This window comes from Musa acuminata, chromosome BXJ2-11 (genome assembly GCF_036884655.1).
Source record: "Musa acuminata AAA Group cultivar baxijiao chromosome BXJ2-11, Cavendish_Baxijiao_AAA, whole genome shotgun sequence".
Lineage (NCBI taxonomy): Eukaryota > Viridiplantae > Streptophyta > Magnoliopsida > Zingiberales > Musaceae > Musa > Musa acuminata.
In genome coordinates this window covers 23,066,584-23,087,052 of record NC_088348.1, presented here as the reverse complement: position 1 = coordinate 23,087,052, position 20,469 = coordinate 23,066,584, and the positions used below count along the sequence as shown (strand labels likewise).

The following is a 20,469-nucleotide window of genomic DNA, read 5'->3' as shown; positions in this document are numbered from 1 at the left end:
ATAAAAACAGCAAGCACTTGAAAGAGATTACTTTTAAATTTCAAGATTCACTTAATAAGCATGCATATAAAGGGACCGTATAAAATGTCTGCACAAATATCAATAAAAAATTCACTCGATTCGTACAAAGTCCTTAGAAGCAATGATACTCCTTCCTCCTTAGGATAGATAGCATATAATCTTCTAAGAGATCATATTAAAGACCTTAGGATCTTCTCCTATCTAAAAAAAATGAGCCGTAAATTGCTCAAGTTAATACCTTTTTAAGGGAAGTAGAACAGAAGAGCTTTTGTCAAATACTATCTCGAGGAGTTCAAACCTGACTCACATATGTTAGATGAACTTTCAAATTAAATTTTAAATATTGGTTTGATGCAAAGGATAACTAGCAAATGAAAGAATTCAACATTATTATACAATTAGAATGGCATCGAGGGCAAATGAAAGAATTGATTCTTTGACTAAAGCTGCAAAATAAAAGCCAATCTCATTTCCTGCAAGTAATAGAAGATTACATCAACTATCACTTCATCCGATTGATAGTTTTCCTTGTTGCCAAGGAACCAGAGAGATTAAATAGCATTTCAAATGATCGTCTTCCTCTCTAAGCTTACATCTCACTGTCGAAAAAATAGTCGAGGAGAAGCAGGGAACCGAACAAAATTACAAATGATAGCCCTTCCAAGAACCATTTGGATGGGTTCTTCGTGATACAAGGGTATTGTAATGTTTCTATCATGCCAAGAATGTTGACTTTAAGAAAGAACAGACTTTATCTTGTTCTTCTGGTCTTCAGTCAGAGACTTGGGGAACAAAACTTCGAAAGTGACTAACAAATCCCCCCTCTTTGTACTTAGGTGCAGTGGCATTCCTTCGCCTTTAAACTTCCTCACCTCTTTAGGCTTAGTAATTCCCTGAAAAAGGAATCACCAAATCCATTTGAAATGACGAAAAGTACTTGGGAATGAACAAACTTTCAAATTGACGATGATGACATGACTGTTTAACTCACCTTGGTGCCTATTTCCAATGGATGCTCATCAAGATGTTCGATAGTTTTCTCAAAACCCACAAGTGCTTGAAGCTGAAAGAGAAGCTGGAGTTGTTAGTGAATTTAAACATTAAAAAAAGAGAACAAAAATAAATTCTGATTTAACACGCACGACAGCACCCAGGATTGCAACTTGTATGAACAAGTAAATTTAGGGAGTATCAACTTAATGTTTCTTTTTTGATATATTGAATAATTTTGAATGGCAACTCTACATGTCCTCAGTGTCTAGTCGCAACATAACAGCTAAAGGCATGTTGTTTGAGAATATTAAAGGCAACGATGATGGCGGCTACTAACAATTTGTGGGTCGTGTACTGCTCCAGGAAAGCTTTAAAGGATAAAATTGATGACAGCATTAAAATTTCTAGTAACAAACAAATTTAAAACACTGACAAGGCTCAACAGAAGCCTTAACTATTACAAGATACAAGAATGCTAACTGCCAGAGATGGATTTGATCAATAAAAGGAGCTTCAAGATGAATAAAAATATGGAAGACTCGAAAATGAGTTAAGGCTTTGCAATTTATTGTGCTGAAGGTTCTCAATAGTATGCAGGAAAAGAAGAGTGCTCTTAGTCATCATCAGATGAAGGACGACAAGCCAGATTAAGCCTCTTGCCTGTGGCAGAAATCTAAATGGCAACAGCTTATGCAATAATCTAAATGGCGACAACTTATGCCGAATCAGAAAGTAGGAACTTTGAAGTACAGCCATAAACCACAGTGGTCATGGTGGTAAACTCATGCGACACTGATATGAAGAAACTAAACGAGAGGAATTACCAGTGAAATGGTCACAGTAGTATGCAAATCATTGCCTTCCCTTCTAAAGCGCTCATGGGGTGCTGTTCGAATTCTAAACTGCTCAGAACAATGACTGGGTTCAGAAAGAAGTTAACTAAAACTATTGACATAATTTTCAATGAAATATATGAAAAACCTTCAAATCTCCAGCTTCTCCATCGATCTTAGGTTCCCCATCCTCATAAAATAGCACATCCTGTCGTAGGATCCAGAATTTAGGAATGAGTTAGGAAGCTACATGAATTTTAGAGATTCAACACAAAGGTGGTTGAACAGAAAAGTTCTATCAACCATAACCAAAATAGGGAAACAAACTCGAAGACTCCAGAAAAATCTAGCAAATGCTGAACATTTTGTATTGAATTTTAATACAATTCAATCCAGAAACAAGTAGAGTTCTAAACAAAGATAAGCACGAAAAACTCTGCACTTGATGTATTCTAACTATAATAAATACTACAGTTAAATCAGAGAAAGGCCAGCTTTAGGAAGTCTTACAGTAACAAGAATAGCAAGCCCAAAATAGTGCAGCTACTAAGAATTGCTCAGCTAATAGTATCCATAATACCAAAGCCAATATCAAATTTGGCAGCTTACTTGCCCATCTTGCATCCCCTTCTCGATATCGACTGTAATGAAATAACCTTCTCGCTCGTACTTCACATTTGGGCATTGCTCACAAACCTGAGACAAGAAGATATAATCTTAATACAAGATACCAAAATTTCTGTAATTTCTTACACAAAGACAGGAATGCTCAATCAGCAAGTTCTCAGTAATGCAAGTAAGAAATACTCATCCCCATGTTGAGAAATCTAAAGATAGTAAATATTTCAGGGTATTCTTATTGACATGGAACAATTACTTGCTCTGTCATCTGCTGAAACATTCCTGGAGCAATTTGCCTGTGATATACTTCGTTTCTGCAGTTACAGCGTCTTTTTCCTGGGGCTGGCTTTATGACATTTTTTTCCCTCCAAACCTGATTAATATCACACCAAAGGAGAAAAATAACATAAAATCAGGAAAGTTGCACCACAAGATTGCCTCAAGAATCTATTCTCCTACAAGCTATCCTAGATGATCCAAAGTCAATAAGCTGAAATAGTTCATTGCAGATCTCCAATACAAGGAAACAGGGAAGGAAAGCTAAAAAACCAAAGAACATCATGCAAAACTAGTTACTACAGGTTGTTACCTATTAAATAGTGTTTGAAGTATTTAGTCAACCAGAAAGTTATCAATGGTTCATAGAGTTGGCAAAGTAGAAACCCAAAGGAAAACCCAATCCCATTACCTTCAATGAACCTCCCATGTATAAATCTTCTAGTGTTGCGTCCAATTCAATGATTACATCATCACCTTTCGGTATTGATTCCTCCTGGTCTTCTTGGTGACCAGTTCCAAAGAATCTAGCAAGACAAAGATGTGAGCGGAACTTGAGACTCGAATTTTAGTCCAATACAAAAGCTTCAAGAAGAAAAATGCACCCAAATAAACCAACAGAGAAAAACATTAACTTGTTTCCCAGGACACTGCATACAGTAAACGAGATGGCTCAAAGCACAAAACAGAAAAATAGCAGGCTAAAATCAGCACAGGAACAGCTGCAAACCAACAATTGGTAAGAAAGCAAGTAGAAACTAACAGAAGAAACAAACATGGATCATATGCTTTTAAGTTGCCAATTGATATTGCCAGTAGTGAACTGAAAATCTTTTAGCTTTCTGCACGTTGCAGTCAGTTTTGCCAATTTCAATAGTTCCAGATGTAAACCAACCTACAAGTTATCATTTGGTAGTGTAAACTATAAAAAGCAAATTTGACAGACACAGTCATTTGCCAAACAGAAAACCAAAGTCACGAGGACCAGTAGCAATAATTTGTACCTTGAAACCAAGATACAACACCTTGTTGTTAAGTCATTTCAAGTAAAAGTTTGTGGAATTGAAAATGCAGCGACAGTTTTTTGTCTTGCTTGAGCAAGAAACAATGCCAATTAACATGAGAAAACATAAAATATCCACAGTGAAGTTGAAGACACCTGAAACTATGAATGATCAAGAATCTAACATACTTGTCATTCATCCCATCAGATCTGTGGCTCATAATGCTTACCCTCCAAACACGCACAAAATTAATACTAGCAGAGAACTTAAAAACATTATATATAGTAGATTCATATCGGAGCTCCTTATTCATCCTTCTAATAGTTCTTAAATATGCACTATGAAGAATGATACGGGAAAAATGTTACATAATTATGCCGTTAGCTTGTTACTTCATAGGCAAATTGTGCACACTATATGGATAGATGATATGTATCAAAGTGCTCACTCTTGTTTTCACAAGGCTGATTAAGACATTTCAAATTATTGCACTTTATTGCTTATTTAGAATTCATAACATAACCAATTTTTTATCATAACTCCAATGGAGTTTGCAACTTAAGTATTCTTGATCATGTTGCTACAGAAGGCTGGAGCAAGAACAGATAAATTCTTGATTTGATCAAAAGGTCCTGCTGGTCCATTCAGAAAGCTCTTAATGCCATGGACAAGATTGGTCGATTTGATCAAGTTGAAAAGGGGAGTTCATATTATCTAGCAGATGAGCAACCAAAGAAGTAACAGACATCTGAAGCCCAAATATGACTTTAAAGGTCATAGTCATTTGTGTTTGCATAGAATGACTACAGAAATTATATAGAATGAGAAAAAGGATCTATTGCAGAAAAAAAGGACAAGAAAAATCTCTTACTCATTAAATACGTCTTGGATGTTCATCCCTGGGCCTCTTCCACCGCCAGCAGCATGCTGCTTAAGGCCCTCTTCTCCATACCGATCATATATATTCCTCTTCTCCGAATCCGAGAGCACTTCATATGCTGATAACGACGTATCAAAAAAGAAAGAAACGAACGCAAAACAAAAATTTGAGTATAATAGAGTATAATTCGTGCTCTAGCGTAAAGAAAAGAGTTAATCATGTCCAGTTTCAGTAAAGAAAACTGATCGAAATCGCTACCATTGTTGATCTCTGCAAATCTCTTGTTGGCCTCCTCATTTCCCTGGTTCTTATCCGGATGGTACTTCAGAGCCAGCTTCCGGTAAGCCCTCTTGATCTGCTCATCGGAAGCACCCTTTGAAACTTGCAATACATCGTAATAGCTCTTCCTAAACGAAGCCACCCATCCGAAAAACCAAGAAAACTCAGTAAAATCATTTAGAAAGCTTAAAGTGCCAATCATTCGAGGAAGCCCACTCTACAAGGACCAAATCGTACCCTCCGAGAACGCAGAGAACGTGGGACAGAAGGAAGACGAAAAGGAGGAGCCCCCGCCTCACAGAAGGCGCCATGGGATCTGAGGCACCTGGGATTAGCATCTGGAGTCCTCAGAAGCAGGACCGAATCGAGGATTTTGGATTGTGAATCGACAGATGAGGGGTGAAATTTAGGGTTCGGAGGTGGAATCGAGTCTGCCGGTGGGACCGGATCGTCTACCTCTGCGTGGGAACGGCTTTCTTTTCCGCTCCTTTTCCTCCACATTTTAAGTGGGAGTGTCAACGTGACGGTCTTCGGAAACGTGGTTCGACCGAAGCGGGCCAATGCGATGGGAGGGATTTGGTGTTCGAACGAATAGAAAAGGAACACGTGTTATTATTCAACCTTCCGTTACGTTCTCCGCGGGGCAAGGTAGGCGAGAGGTGGTCACTATTCATTCAATCGAAAGCGTGTTTCGTGTTCGGTAGGTACTACGGGATTTAAGTATTCCACACTACCGCACAGCTTTTATGGGCGTTATCGGGTCATATCGGAGCCGACACAAGAAAGGATCCGAAATCGAATCTGACGAGCTCATGACGGGAAATCCAAACCATTGGTGTTGGTATTATCCAAATTTTGATGATTTCTCTCTAATTTTTTGGTTCATTTTTTGCGTAAAAAATGTTTCTTTATTATTAACGATCATTTTTCACCACAAATCAGATCGGACGGTCATATCGGCATCCAGTGACGAGCCTCAAATATTATGGCCGTTGGATCTACCAGTCCGTCGCATCTCGCAGTTAGTACTTGGATCTCGGCAAAGCCCTCGCCGCCTCTTGCTTTCTTATAACCACGACGAGCAATCGGAGGAAGAAGAGGACACTGCGTTCTTGGAACAGAGAACAGAGGAGAGAGAGATGGAGAGATCTCAGATCTGGTTTGCTGTCGGAACCCTAACCATAGGTCTGCTCTTTGCCTCCGCCCTCGCCGACGGCGACGTCGTCGTCCTCACTGAGGCCAACTTCGAGAAGGAGGTTGGCCAGGATCGCGGCGCCCTCGTCGAGTTCTACGCGCCTTGGTACCTCCGAAGCCTTCACTTCTCGATGAGTGCTGTTTTTCTTCTTGTTTCTCCTTGATCGGTGAATCTGCTTGAGTTTTCGCAGCCATTCAATTCTTTCTGAAGAGTATTTGATCGGATCGTGAAATTTACAATAATTCTATTTTTCGTGCGTTTTTTTAGCACTTCTAATGGGTGGATCTCGTCGGTTTCATGTTAGATCGGGCGTTGACTTGATTTTGACAAAGCGCATGATTAGTCTTTCTTTTCTCTTTTTTTCAGCGTTCTATCCATTGAATTGTTTTCTTCAGTTTTCCTTCTATAATTTAATTTTAGGAAGAAGTGATCTTTCATCACTATCCGATTTGTGGCCCTTACGCCTTGGAAAACACTGCTTAATTGGGCGCTTTAGTATTATAAACGGAAATGTTCAGGTTTGACCAAAAAAATGACAGAATATGGGTTAATTATTGACTTATTTGGTGTGAAATTGCTATTTTCGGATACACTACGTTGCCAAGATCATAGTTTGCATTTACTGTCCGGTCTGATGTATTCATCAGTTGTGTATGTACCGAGTTTACTGACATATGGTACATATACTGACGTACTGCTCATACTAATCTTCTGTCAGACCGATATATACAGCTCATACCAAGTGATACGTTTCGGTATGTCAAACCTTGGCCAAGATTAATTGGTTTCTTATTTGATCTTTGGAGTTTCTTTAAGTGTCCCATTATGGTGATAAAATTCACTAAGATGATGAAAAGTAGCCAAGAAGATAACCGAGATGAGGTTCTGTTTGGGAACTAAAACATCGTAGGCAAAGACATCTTTTTTTTGTATAACTTAAAAGTTTCAGTTTTTTACTTTTTCAATTATATAACTGTAGTCTCTGCTTATTAAGTATTCTCTTGTTTGCAGGTGTGGGCACTGTAAGAAGCTTGCCCCTGAATATGAAAAGCTTGGCTCAAGCTTTAAGAAGGCTAAATCTGTTGTGATTGGAAAGGTTAGTCTTATGTTAATTGTCTTGTTAATGAATTTAGGATATTTGTTAGATAATTCATGCTCATGGTTCCATGTTTCTTTATCCCTGACCTTGCTAATTATTTTTTGTCTATGATGTGGCCTGTTAAATGATAATAAGAAAAAACATCCCCTTGGCCATACAGGCAGGACGTTTCATGATTAAACTGTTCTAGAACTTGTTACCATGCCTCTGATCTTAATTTAGCTTCCATTTGTTCTATTTAGGTCGACTGCGATGAACACAAGAGTTTATGCAGCAAGTATGGGGTTTCAGGATACCCAACAATTCAGTGGTTTCCCAAAGGTTCCCTTGAACCAAAAAAGTGAGTGTTTGTATTGCTTTCTTAGTCATCCAGCATGACACTTCTGCATATGCTTTTCTGGGATATGATACTAATTACCCTAATTACTTGAAATTATGTAGATATGAAGGCCCACGAACTGCAGAAGCACTTGTTGAGTTTGTGAATACTGAAGGAGGTACAACTTAGATCTGATATGCTGTTAGTATAAATTATAACTCTTAGAGATTGCTCTAGTTCTGGTTTGTTTCAAATACATGCCAACCTTTGCATAGATCATCACTTTCAAAGATCATCACTAGTCTTCGATAACTTGGATTGATTTTTTAAATTATTTTACTTCAGGAACAAATGTGAAGTTGGCGACTGTTCCCTCCAATGTAGTTGTTTTAACTTCGGAGACATTTGACCAAATCGTCCTTGATGAAACGAAAGATGTTCTTGTGGAATTCTATGCACCATGGTTAGTTTAAATTTCAGTGCTCCTCTTTTGTGGATGATAAATTGCATGAAGTAGCTTTTCTTATACATTATCAATTGAAGTCAAAATTTTAATATGTCAACAGGTGTGGTCACTGCAAGCATCTTGCTCCTGTGAGTATATTAAATTGAACAAAATTGCTTATGCTAGAGCAGATTGCTTAAATCACATCCGTCATATATGTAGCTTATTAAACCTGGTATGTTTTATTCAATGCAGACTTATGAGAAGGTAGCCAATGCATATAAATTGGAAGAGGAAGTTATCATAGCTAACTTGGATGCTGACAAATACAAGGATTTAGCAGAAAAGTAAGTTTGAAGTATGCAATTAATTCAGTTAATCCAATCCAATATGACATTTCAATCTATGTCATCTGCTTAGAATTAGCAGGAAGTTGCCAGAAACCGTTTAGTCTGTTCATAGTTCAAGACAGTTAGGTTGGAGCTTTCAATGTTTATCATCTGCCCTAGCTATATAATTATCATTTCGACCTTATTCTTGAATAAGTTATTTGAGAGCAAGAATATAGTGCCATATTGTGTGCTTCATTCGATTGTTTTTAATCTGATGGCTTCCTGGAACTGATTCTAGGGGATCAAAGGGGAAACATAGGGTGGACTGATTCTTATGGGGTTTCAGGTGTTTTAGACATGTTTCAGCAATAACAGTGGTTATATTCTGAAAATATACCTAGAGATTGGATTCTATTTTGAGGAGCCTTGGGTTGTATCGGGTGTATCAATTCATGTGTGAAAATGCTAGCTGGTTAAGACTTCCCTATCTCTAGTATTTGGATCATAGTTTTAAATTTTTAGTGTAGTTGTTTTGAATTTCGCCCATAATGTTATCTTTATACGAGAACCAGCAATTTCTACTTAAAAGTGAGCAATAAATTTGTTACTGAATTCTGCATTCACCATGTTGTTTTGGTCGCTTTTAGCACATAGTTGATGTTGATGGTACTCATTATGAAAAATTATTCATACATTATGTGATGGTACTCATTGTGATCAGTTCTGTTGACAACATGGGCTTGGTTTGGTTCTCCTGGTGTGTCTTTTCCTGTGTCTTTTCCTTCATGCTGCTTATTGTAACCTCTCTTTTTAACATCCATATTTACGTGGATATCCTCTCTTTTTTAACCTCCATATTTATCTTGTGGAAATCTTACACCAAGTTCCGTCAATGCCAGTGGACTACAATAAGTTTTAAGCTTCTGATTATTGAAATGAAATTCTGTGCAGTCTCAACTATGATTAATGTTTTTTTGTGAAAAAATGTTTGTGATGCCTTTGCTAACTGTCATGTTTAAGGTTTTTATGAATTTTTGTGTGATCATTATCAAAATAAGATGTGGATTTTTTGCTGTATGATCCTTCAATGACTATGACATAATGTTGGATTTTTAGATTTAGTATAATTAATAGTTTCCTGACTGATTCTAAATGAAATTTCACCATGTAATAGAAATTATTTAAGCATCTCAGATCTTATATGCAGTAGGACAATAATTTTAATCTTTACCATGTTAAGGCTAAATTGTAATTGGTAACCTGCTGTCTTTCAGATACGGAGTAAGTGGTTATCCTACATTGAAGTTTTTCCCTAAAAGCAACAAAGGTGGTGAAGACTATGAGGGTGGCCGCGATTTAGATGACTTTGTTAAATTTCTGAATGAGAAGTGTGGCACCAGTCGTGATGCGAATGGCCAACTTACTTCACAGGTGTGGGTCATACATTACATAGGATGGAATTTACAAATCTTGTTACAATCTGTTTTAACAAGTGCAGTTTAACTAATGTAGGCTGGCATTGTAGCAAGCTTAGATGCTTTGGTGAAGGAATTTGCGACTGCTTCAAATGATGCACGAAAAGCGATTCTATCTCAGATGGAAGAGGAGGTTGGAAAACTAACAGGTTCTTCTGCAAGGTAATGCATTTTTTCTAGTAATAACTATAGCAGTACTGTTGATTGTGACTTAGAAAATGTGTTGTCAGCTGTTTTTCTTTTGTTCTACGGTAATGCTAGTGTTGTACTTCATTTACTATCTATCTTCTCTATTTCTATTACTAATATACTTATGTTCTATTATTTTGATTAATAAGAAATGACTGTTAACTTTGTCTGTCAATATAGTATTCCATCTGTTGTTTGTGATTGAAGTGGTAAGATTTCTTGTATTAACTTTGTTCCATAATATGGTTCTTTCAAGAAACTTACGATGCACATCTGAAGATTATAAACCATCAACTTTACAAATCTGACCTTTTTTACAGCCATTTGCTGCATCTCATAGCTCTTTCGGACTACTTGATCGCTGCTATGGTAACCGTATGTCAAAACAAGATTTCGTCCTTTGTATGGTAGCCACTGAAATGCATTACCAACTTGCTCCAATATTTCTACTCTTTTAACAGTATCTGCTTGTCACATACCCAAACATTCTCCCTTAAGCCTCTTTTCATGCATATGCTTTTGTTGACTTTCTGTGATGCTGCACTTATCAGCAATGTCTCCTTTTATGATTACTGTATTTGCATCTTTTACAGTCCATTATTCACCCTCCATCAGCTCCCAAAAGGAAGAGAGAGAGAGAGAGAGAGAGAGAGAGAGAAGTAACAGTGGACAACCAAACGAGCCCAGCCAACCCACCTAGGACACCATAAAAGATGAAAAGGCTAATACACATGTACTTAAAACATATCAAATGACAACAATTATTATCGTATGCTATTACCAATACAATACTTTGGCTTCAAGAATTGTGCTGGGATTTAAGGTCCTCCGGTTATATTCTGGTTGTAAAATTCAGGTATGGCAAGACTTACTTGAAGGCTGCAAAAAGCTGTATCGAAAAAGGTTCTGACTATGCTAAGAAGGAAATCGAGAGGCTGCAACGCATGTTGGAAAAGGTGAAAAAAAAAAAGAAATTTGTGTTTTTTGTGATCGAAAGTGAATCTCTTGCATCTAGTCCTTTGAAAATACTAACATGGATATGATTTATTTACTGCAACAGTCAATTAGTGCTTCCAAGGCGGACGAGTTCATCATTAAGAAGAACATCCTGTCCACTTTTGCAGCTTAAGCTGATGGAGGCATCTAAGATTTTTCTGTGTCAACGAGAGGGGATACTTTTACTATGGGGAATAGGGTTCTTCATGTTACAGACTCCACTTGTTAATGAACTTATCTTTTTGACTTAGCATCCGATCTTGTTATTGATATCATTACAATTCAACTGATCTTGTTTGTCATGGTTGAACTGTTACTCAAATGACCTGTTTTTAGAACAACAAAAAAAAAAAAGTTGGGAAGCAATGCTTCTGTTGCCTTGGTAGCTCGCATAGCTGGAACTTTGTCTTCGGATTCCTTAATTCAAGGCACAGCCTGATATCAGTTTGTAAAGCATGATTTGATTGTTCTATATATATCCAGCTCATGGGAAAAAACAAAAACAAATAGAGTTCGATATCCAGTTATGCCCACAACGGTTTGGAAGCCTGAGAGGCTATTTATTCACATCGGCACAATCTTAAATGTTCTCTGATTCAACTATATGATGAGAGCGAAAACTTTTTTTGGTTCCGTCATCTTTAATTGCTCCCTTTAGCTGATGCCTCGAAGAAGCATCTCATGGTACTGCAGCAACGACATCTGCCGTTGCAGCTGCATCTGCTGATGGAACCTCTTTATGAACTCCTCCGCCTTGGTGTCGATGCCTTCCTGCTCTCGACCGCACGCAGCCTCTTCTTCCTCGTCGCCATTGCCTCTCGTCTCCTGCCGCGCGAAGTAGCTCGCCATGTTGCTATCCTCGTCGTCGCCGTCGTCGGCCTGCGGAGTGATGCACAGGAAGCGAGGCCGGCGCATCCTGAACTTGAAGGTGGGAGTCTCGTCGAACGACAGCTCCCGCTCCCCATGGCGGAGCTGCATCTTGTAGGGCGTCTCGGCTTCTCCAAGCCTCTTAAGACGGCTGACGAGGTCGGCCGTCAGCCTCCGCGTCAAGGCACCGCCCTCGGCGGTCCACATCAGGGCCATCCGCAGCAGGTTCCACGCACGCCGAGCCAAGCAGGCTTTCTTCTTCCCCATGGCAGAAGCAAGAGATGGACGAGAAGTGATCAGGGAAGGGAAGGAGTATATAGGCAGCAAGTTGTTGGAATGATGAGCTGGTTCTTGTAGAGGCCGTGGACTATGTGGGGGCGGCGGGAGCCTCCACGGTTTACCGCAAGGAACGCGGTTGTGCTTCACATGGGGTGGCGTGGACTGTTTTGGCCTCGTAGCATAAGGACATTAAAATGAGCTGTGTGTTAGTTACGCGAGTGTGCTTGGTAATTGATTGGTTGGCATCCACTAGGTTCAATGGGGTCTTGGAAGAACTCCATGGCTATCATTATTTATATCACATGCAACGTAAATGATCAATCTCAAACGACTCCATCATTGGTCAGTGTGTTACTATATAAATGATGTTTGAATCTACGTTGTAAACATCATGTATATCATTTGATTAATAAAATTTTTAAAAAATATTTTTTTTTATTTTTTTATAAAAAAATCTATGGTTAATAAATATTAAAGAATAACTTTAGCAAACCAACATGAGATATACATCTCTGTCAAAGCGTAAAAGTGTTCTTTGACAGTGCTGTTGAGCTTCCCCTCTTTTATATATATATATATATATATATATATAAGAGAGAGAGAGAGAGATGGAGGAGACCCATTAAAACTGAGGCAGCATTCCCAGAATTAAACTCTCAACCGTGACCACACGTCCCACCTATTCCTCTGCCACCTACAGCGACAGTTGCCATCGCCTCCACCGTCCACAACCAATAAAATAGGACGCGTTGACGTCAGCATTCCAAGTTTGACCCCCTTCCCCACGCATATTTACCACCTCCACCTGCAATCACTCCATGAGAAATAGACATCAAGAAGAGCCCATTTCTGTCATTTTGACAAGATAAACAACTTGAAACCACAAATACGTTCCTCCAACCCAACCGCCATGGCAGATATAAACTTGCGTCTGCTCTCGCCGTAGCCTTTAGAGCTAAAAGAACACAAGCCCCCCTCCTCTCCCTTGTTGGTTCTTCCTTCATGGAGGAGGGGGAACCGGTGAAAGATGTCACCATCATGGCCCAAACTCCCCGCCACACGCTGCCGGCGAAGAAGCGGAGCACCCTGAGCATCTTCCGTGCCGCTATCGTCGCGCTCAGCGGCTGCTCCGCCAGCAAGAAGGATGCTACCCTGGGTTCCCCGACGGGCGCCGACGGGATGCTGAAGACCCTCGTGGGCAGCATGCGCCCTCTCGGTCTCCCGCTCGAGTACCGCCCTCCGCTTCCTCTGCTACCGCCGCCGCCGCCCGCCGGGCACGAGTCCTTTCACGATGCGTACCTTCTGCCCTCGCCCTCGCCCTCGCCCTCGTGCTCCTCCAGCGACGGCATGAGCCGCTACGCGTCCGCGGAGGATCTCCAGTTGCTGGACGATGCCGACGACAGCACCGAGGCGGACGCCGGGGCTCCGAACGCGATCGACATGAAGGCCGAGGAGTTCATCGCCCGGTTCTACGAGCAGATGAGGCTTCAGCGTCAGGAGTCCTCCGGTGGCAGCAACCAGGCCGCGGCCTAACTCTACTTCCGAGCGGCGCGCTGTGTTATGTGATTGCGTGAGAGCCCATTCATGAGAGAGCAAAATGGTTGGTTGTGTCACGTCTCTTATTCGCTCGACTTGAAATCATTCCAAACAAAAGCAATGAATTGGCTATTTCATTAACAGCTCGTTATAATGACAACCGACCAACTTTCTATCTAATGGAACATGAATTATCTTATATGATTATAAATATATTTTTTCCTATAATTGTACTATACGATTCTTATATATTTTCTATATCGAATGTAGCATAAATGTCCTAGAAAAATATAAAAAAAATTATTAAGGTAATTGAGTCAAATGGGAGCATCCAGATCAACACTAGACCATCAAATAATCCATCAATCGAGTTAGAAGTTGGGTCTAATAACACTGAATAAGGTGGAATTATGAGCTTCCATTTCCATGGAGCAAAAAATATCCAACAAGAACAAGATGAATTTTATACATGAGGATCGTATAGAGATCATTAGGTCATTGTTATGACTCAACTTCTAAGAAATGGTTGATGCAAATCTGAGTTTTAGAATGTACTTCAATAGTGTACAACAGATCTGTGTTTGCTCTTCGAGAAACACATGCATGTGGTAGTGATCGAGAATGATGCCAAGGTGAAGACCAGTGACCTAAATAGTTTGTCACTGAATCTCATCTTCAACATTTATCTTAAGAGAGAGAGAGAGGGGGGGATGATGCCAAGGTTGGGTGCTGTGTGGGTGTAAGAGAAAAGCTGGAAACAATCATTATGATGTTATGATTGCTAGTACCTGGGAGCACCATCATAGAAAAAAGGATGCATTCATGGAACTTGCTTTGAGAGGTTGGAAGAACAAGTACTATTTCTTCCTCTTCATAAAAAAGAGGAGCTTCAAGAAATATGATTATAGGTAATCATAGCTTTAAGAAAAGAAGAGGTTTTTCTGTCACTGTATACACATAAACCCAGGCACTGAGCTGCCATTAATAAGATGAATATTCTTAGCTGCATGACAAGATCTTAGGTTTAACCAAACAAGAAGATACACTTAGGAAGCTTGCATTTTCTCATGTATAAACTTGCTGCAATGTCCTTGATTGTAATCATACTGCATCATTAGGAAGCTTGCATTATTAAGAATTTTAGGTCACCTTCATCAGTAAATATGATGTCGGAAGCACACACCCTGTCAATTCCTTTGCTGGAATCCATTGTCTAAAGCTGCTACATGAGTTGCCAGCATAATGTGAGCAACACAAGAAAGAACCAAAAAGAGGCGACAACCGCAGCCATAGATGAACTCCTGTGCAGACCACCTTATTTTATATTGATATCAAGAAGCCATGTGGCACACATAAGCCATCTCATTCCATGGCCACTACAATCTCCTTCCTGAATTCCAGTACACAGGATAGAATATACAAACTACTGATGATGATTGAACAAAGCAACAGCCAATGACAGCACAATCAAACATCTGAATTCCAACTACTACCAAAAATTTTTTCTTACAGACACTGAATGAAGAAATCTAGCTGTACAAACAAGCACATTGGACGGGTGATGGAGGGAGGGGTACCGAAACTTGAATTTCTCGGGATTTATTGGAAAGAATTGGCAAAGACAATGATGAGCTGAAAGAGAATAAACAAATGATAATTGCATGCAAAAATATCTTATTGGAAATCCACAAGAGCATTGAAGTTTTCGAGGGAAAAGCAGGAGAGAGAAGAATTCGAACTCAGATCAGAGCATGGTTGTGGAACGACTGATTCAGAGAATCCAGAAACATTGGAACAAATCCAAGAATTGGAAGCACCTGAGGTGACAGACAAACTGATGTTTGCAAGGCAGATGGCACTGAAGGGACCATGATCCATTCCTGAAAGAGATCCAGCGATCGAGATATTGGTGCCGACCACATCTTTTATGGTGATCTGCTTGATCATCGGGAGAGCATCTGGATCATATTGGTCATCAGGATGTGCACCACAATGGCCCGTGATTTGAAATGCTTCGTGAACATTTTCCATTTCCACATCTGATATGATAATATCTTCGATGTAGCCACCTCGTCCACGGGTGGTCTTGAATTTTATACCAGTGAAAGAATCATGGATATGGAGTTGCTCGACTTGTATGTCTGAGATCCCGCCCGACATCTCACTGCCGAAAGCAAGTGCTGAACCGAGGGACGTCTGCAGATGGACATTGTTGATGTGAATGTTTGAGGAAGGTCTGTTGAAAGAGATACCATAGTTGTCCCAACCACTCTTCAGAGCAATGGCATCATGTCCAACACTGATGCTGCAATCTAGGATGCAGCAATTCGAGCATGAATCTGAAGCAAGCAGGTAAGATAGATGCAGGATCAGTTTGCAGCTTGTAGCAGTATAGTAGCAGACCTTTACAATCCAAAAGAACGATTCAAGGGCATGTGCATGTAGCAAGTTCAGAGTATAGTCAGAGATGAAATAGCATTGTGGGCATAGATACTGGAATTTAGACCGACCGACCGACCGACCGACCAACAATGCTCTATAAATTCTATGTTCTTCAAAATGAAACAACGGTATAGTGTATAATATCTTATCTTAGAACTTCACTCATGATACAGGAAAAAATTGACTGGACAACATGTACAAAGATATAGGAAGAGGCGAAATCTCAGATTCTAGGAAATGAACTTTTTTCAGAAAGATTAATATTTGAGCAGAGCATCTACTGCACGGTAGTTTGCAGTCTATGTTGGATGAGTCACATTAGGTAGAATGAAGTCACATTAGTCGCGTTCCGATTTGATAACAGTAGCTGCTCACTTCCAAGGTGATATTGCCTTGAGCTTTAGAATTATAAGGGTCTTACAGATCATACACCAAAGCAAATCATGCACTGTTTCAGCCATTGTCATATCAGTAAACATGCAATTCAAAGTCTACTTTCCCATATATTTGTGTCATTATAATGGACCAAGACCAAGATGATGAATTTTTGCTGTAGAGCAGCACAGATAAAAAATGTAGAACACCATAGCATGACTTGAATAAAAAAAATAGTAACATATAAATCATTACATATGAACTTGAAAATAAATCTTGTAGATGTTTTGTACATTACAAGCATAGATACAAAAAGGAAGAAAATCATCAAAATATAGCTTCATGTATGCTGAAATTTGAGTTTCCTTACCTGGTACTATACCATTAGTATATGAAGAAGCAGATGAACAATGGATTTTGACGTTCTGGATCTCCACATTGCTGCATGCATCACAGACAGAAGAAAGTTATTTGTAGTTGTGTTCAAAGTTTCTTGACAAAATCAAATGAATAATAAACAACTAGTTTTAGAACATACCTAGAATAGACTGGATGGATACTCCAGGCAGGGGGATTCAAGAAAGTTAAATTTGAGATCACAATGTCACTGGAACTCACAAGTTCAAGAAGATGAGGACGACTGTAATTCAAGGTCTGGGAGTGGAACCACTCCCACCAGACAGAACCCTGTCCATCAATAGTCCCATTATCACCTGTTCCACAAATCAAATTGAGCAAAGCATGCAAAGAAGCCAAGGCTACACAACTCATAAAAAAAGGAACAACAGCATCGGTCTACCAAAATCGGAAAGAAACATGCCTGTTATCACTATGTCCGTCAAGTTGTATCCATTTATCAAGCTGCGATGCCTCGGACCAGGAAGGTCTATCCCTTGTCCATAAGACGGCAAAGGCTCAACAACAGGCCAGTGAGATGCATCCTAAAATGAACATAAGACACAGAAATTTTGATTTTAATGTAGCAAATAGTACACTACTTTGCATGATATAGCTGGAAATTTTTCTTAGAAAGCTAAGAAAGTACAGGCATAAAGTTAGCAATGTTGACAAGAAGCAAATTATGATGGGGGATTGATCGTTCACAATCAGAAATGAAGGATGCACATGAACGAAGATATAGATGTTTATGCAGCACGGCTAAGACCTGACTGCCAATTATAACAGCATCTTTGTCCAGGAACAAGGTGAGGTGACTGGTTAGGTTGAAACTTCCTGTCAGCCATCTCCCTTTAGGAACATACAGCTGAGCACCACCCTTGTCGGCAAATGATCGCAAATAGAAAACTGCATTCTGAAAGGCCAGAGTGTTGGAGGTCACTCCATCTCCCACTGCCCCAAACTCTGTAATGGTGACACTGTGTGGTCTTGGCGTTGGACCGCGCTTGTGATTGCAATAGCCATCACCACCCCTTCCATTGCCTTGGACGACAACGGCAATTGCCAGAAGTAAAAGCACTACTTCCTGCAGAAAGACAAGCAGTATTATAAAACCACAAAATTAGCACCAGAAAGTGGCACTTGTTCTTCCCTGAGCCCCTAAACCATCAAGTAATTTCAACAATCATTCTGAGGCCAAAGCATAATCAGGTGAAGTTATGCTATCTCATGACAATCAGATGGATTACTATGAAGGGAAGCCCATCTGACAATGAATCGAGGACAATCCAATTGGTACATTGGTGGGTATGCATTACAAAATCTCCGCCGCTGGATTTACTGCAGATAAAAAGCAAAATCTCGTTGACTGATGTCAGTAGATGCAAGTATCGAAGACACAGGCCATAGTTCATGTCACACTTGTCCAGTTCGTCAAACACACTTCCGATTCCCATTTTTCCGAATCACATGATGCAAAACTAGCGATGCCCAGCAAATAGAAAACCAAGTAAAAGGCCCAAATGATCAAAATGGCTTCTTCTTAACTGAAACAATGGAGAGAAGCACAAGTGGAGGAACCAAATCAAAGTTCAAGCGATCGCTTCAAAGAAAAGCATCTTAAGAAAACACTTGAATCGTGTTCGATCCAAAAACACCCGGATCACCGCACCATCGAACAACCGAGGAACGCATAGCAAACGACACCAAGCAAGAAAGATCACATCTTCGCATAAGTCCAATAACCATACCTTCCTTACAGACAAGCAAATGCGTTCCTTCAACAAAGACAAAGGGAAACAGAAGGAGGAGGAAGGAAGGAAGGAAAAAAGAAAAAGGGAAAAACGTACTTACGAGCCTCTTCATGAGACCCATGTGGGTTGCCAGGGGATGTCTCTACGAGACAGAGAAGGCGAAGACGAAGCAGGAAGAGGAAGACGGGGCAGAAAAACGATGGAGGAAGAGGCAAGAAGAAGAAGCAGAAGAAGAAGAAGAAGAGGAAACCAAGCGGGCACAAAGACCACAAGCTCCCCTGTTTACGCCGGGAGTACACAATACTATTTTAAGTTACTGTATATGACCAAGTTAATCTTTTTAATCACCCAGATGCAGACCCACCGCCGGCTTCTCCCGAGAGTACATGTGATCATCTGGTGACGAGAACCAACGAGGAGCAGAGGGTGGCTTCTGGGTTGGACTCCTTAAATCGCCTTCCAACTTCTTGCCTTGGATGCTCAGACAATTTAGTCTGAAGAAGAAGAGGAAGAAGTAAAGAAAGAGGAAGAGGACATTTAAATTAAACCATGCCAAGAAGCAAAATAATCTTCTAATAAATATTTGCCTCCTAATCATCAAGTGTGGGCATTTCTTTAGGTGACAGCTCCAGGATCAAGCTGACACACATTACTACCTACATTGTGTGTGTAAGAGACAATACATGGCGAGGACAGCTTGTATTCGATCGAGGGACCTACTCTTCCTTTCTTGCTTCAAGATCCAGTCAATATAATATCAAATGTATACAGATATGAATATATGATCGTCCGCTGCGATGAATTAGAAATAGGAAGATGAGAAAATAAGAAGAACCAATCGTAGATTGTGGGAAGATTGAGATGGATGAAGTTTTCGGGGAAATTCCTGTGCTTTTCAACATGGAAAATGTTATATATGCAATCCTAAAAGCCACCGATTAACACTACAGAGAGAGAGAGAGAGAGAGAGAGAGAGAGGCTGTGGGGTAGAGAGATTATGCATGGGTCTGCGCGACCCATGTGGGTTGCCAGGGGAGGTGGCGGGGTCGCGCCTTCAATCATGGCCGCCAATGCTAGCCTGGCTTCACTCACCCGCCATCGACGACGGCGGCAGCAGCATCTGCTTCTTCTCCTCCTCCTCCTACCCATCACATGCTTCTCTCTCTCTCTCTCTCGTCTTTATTCCTAATCACTTACGGCAGCTCGGCGACGACGACGCACACGTGGGACCCGGCGGTGGGCTCCCTGCGGTGGGAGGTAAGGTCTGGCCGTCCACACATGGATCGAGCTAGGTTGGGTTCGATCAAGATCGGGTCCTGTGATGCGTAGCCTTTCCGTCTTCCAACAAAGCGCTCCCGATCAGACGGTATTATCCAACAGTTGTTCTTCATGACGATGATACCATACGGCGGATCAGACGGACGGCCATGATGCTTCATCGGATTTCCGCGGGAAAACCATTGGACTCCCACGAAGACAGACGCACATGAAGGAACGGGATGAGCAAAAGCCCATGCCGGCTATAGGACGCGATGGGTGCTCCGATACCGTCTTCTTTCTCCGAGAACGTTCGTTCCTGCTTTGGTTGGCGGTCAGCGCTCCTCCGGCAGTGGAGAAGGACATGGTGCCTCTACCTCCTGACCATGTAGATCCAGAACTCCCAACGACGTAGGGGAGAGGAATCATAAGAAGGGAAGTGATAATACTCCAGAGGACTGGGGTCATGGAAATCGGACGAAGCATCGGAACCAGAATTGCTAGAATTTCTCCTCAATTAATTTGGGTCTGATTAATTCGAGTTTTAATGGTCGTCAATTGACGTGATGTAATAACAGATATGATATTGCTAGAATTTCTATTCAA

The 20,469-nt window shown here is 40.5% G+C and overlaps 4 protein-coding genes across 7 annotated transcripts; 1 reads left to right on the top strand and 3 right to left on the bottom strand.

Annotated features, from left to right (window-relative positions):
- Positions 1 to 462: 462 nt before the first annotated feature.
- Positions 463 to 5,390, bottom strand: LOC135627036 (dnaJ protein ERDJ3B-like). The gene is made up of 10 exons (XM_065132981.1): positions 5,145 to 5,390; positions 4,887 to 5,035; positions 4,620 to 4,746; positions 3,157 to 3,271; positions 2,725 to 2,841; positions 2,457 to 2,543; positions 1,996 to 2,055; positions 1,839 to 1,916; positions 1,013 to 1,084; positions 463 to 914 (listed from the first exon to the last, which is right to left on the bottom strand). Exons 1-10 carry the CDS (start codon positions 5,243 to 5,245, stop codon positions 756 to 758), a joined length of 1,065 nt encoding a protein of 354 aa, XP_064989053.1. The 5' UTR covers positions 5,246 to 5,390; the 3' UTR covers positions 463 to 755.
- A 567-nt stretch (positions 5,391 to 5,957) lies between these two features.
- Positions 5,958 to 11,243, top strand: LOC135626350 (protein disulfide isomerase-like 2-2). Its single transcript, XM_065131578.1, has 11 exons — positions 5,958 to 6,207; positions 7,114 to 7,198; positions 7,444 to 7,541; positions 7,643 to 7,698; positions 7,866 to 7,983; positions 8,087 to 8,114; positions 8,221 to 8,312; positions 9,572 to 9,728; positions 9,810 to 9,934; positions 10,818 to 10,917; positions 11,022 to 11,243. The coding sequence occupies exons 1-11, from the start codon at positions 6,047 to 6,049 to the stop codon at positions 11,088 to 11,090; spliced, it is 1,089 nt and encodes a 362-aa protein (XP_064987650.1). The 5' UTR covers positions 5,958 to 6,046; the 3' UTR covers positions 11,091 to 11,243.
- A 155-nt stretch (positions 11,244 to 11,398) lies between these two features.
- LOC135626351 (uncharacterized) lies at positions 11,399 to 12,125 on the bottom strand. Its single transcript, XM_065131579.1, has one exon. The coding sequence runs from the start codon at positions 12,089 to 12,091 to the stop codon at positions 11,612 to 11,614; it is 480 nt and encodes a 159-aa protein (XP_064987651.1). The 5' UTR covers positions 12,092 to 12,125; the 3' UTR covers positions 11,399 to 11,611.
- Positions 12,126 to 14,929: 2,804 nt separating this feature from the next.
- On the bottom strand, positions 14,930 to 19,243 carry LOC135627418 (probable polygalacturonase). 4 transcript variants are annotated; one of them, XM_065133518.1, is made up of 6 exons: positions 18,955 to 19,243; positions 17,622 to 17,939; positions 17,277 to 17,397; positions 16,995 to 17,169; positions 16,827 to 16,897; positions 14,930 to 15,978 (listed from the first exon to the last, which is right to left on the bottom strand). In XM_065133518.1, exons 1-6 carry the CDS (start codon positions 19,000 to 19,002, stop codon positions 15,314 to 15,316), a joined length of 1,398 nt encoding a protein of 465 aa, XP_064989590.1. In that variant the 5' UTR covers positions 19,003 to 19,243; the 3' UTR covers positions 14,930 to 15,313. The 4 variants fall into 4 exon arrangements, with proteins under 4 accessions (XP_064989590.1, XP_064989588.1, XP_064989591.1 ...); XM_065133516.1 differs by having other exon boundaries at positions 18,971 to 19,241; XM_065133519.1 differs by lacking the exon at positions 18,955 to 19,243 and adding an exon at positions 18,707 to 18,948.
- Between the last annotated feature and the right edge of the window lie 1,226 nt (positions 19,244 to 20,469).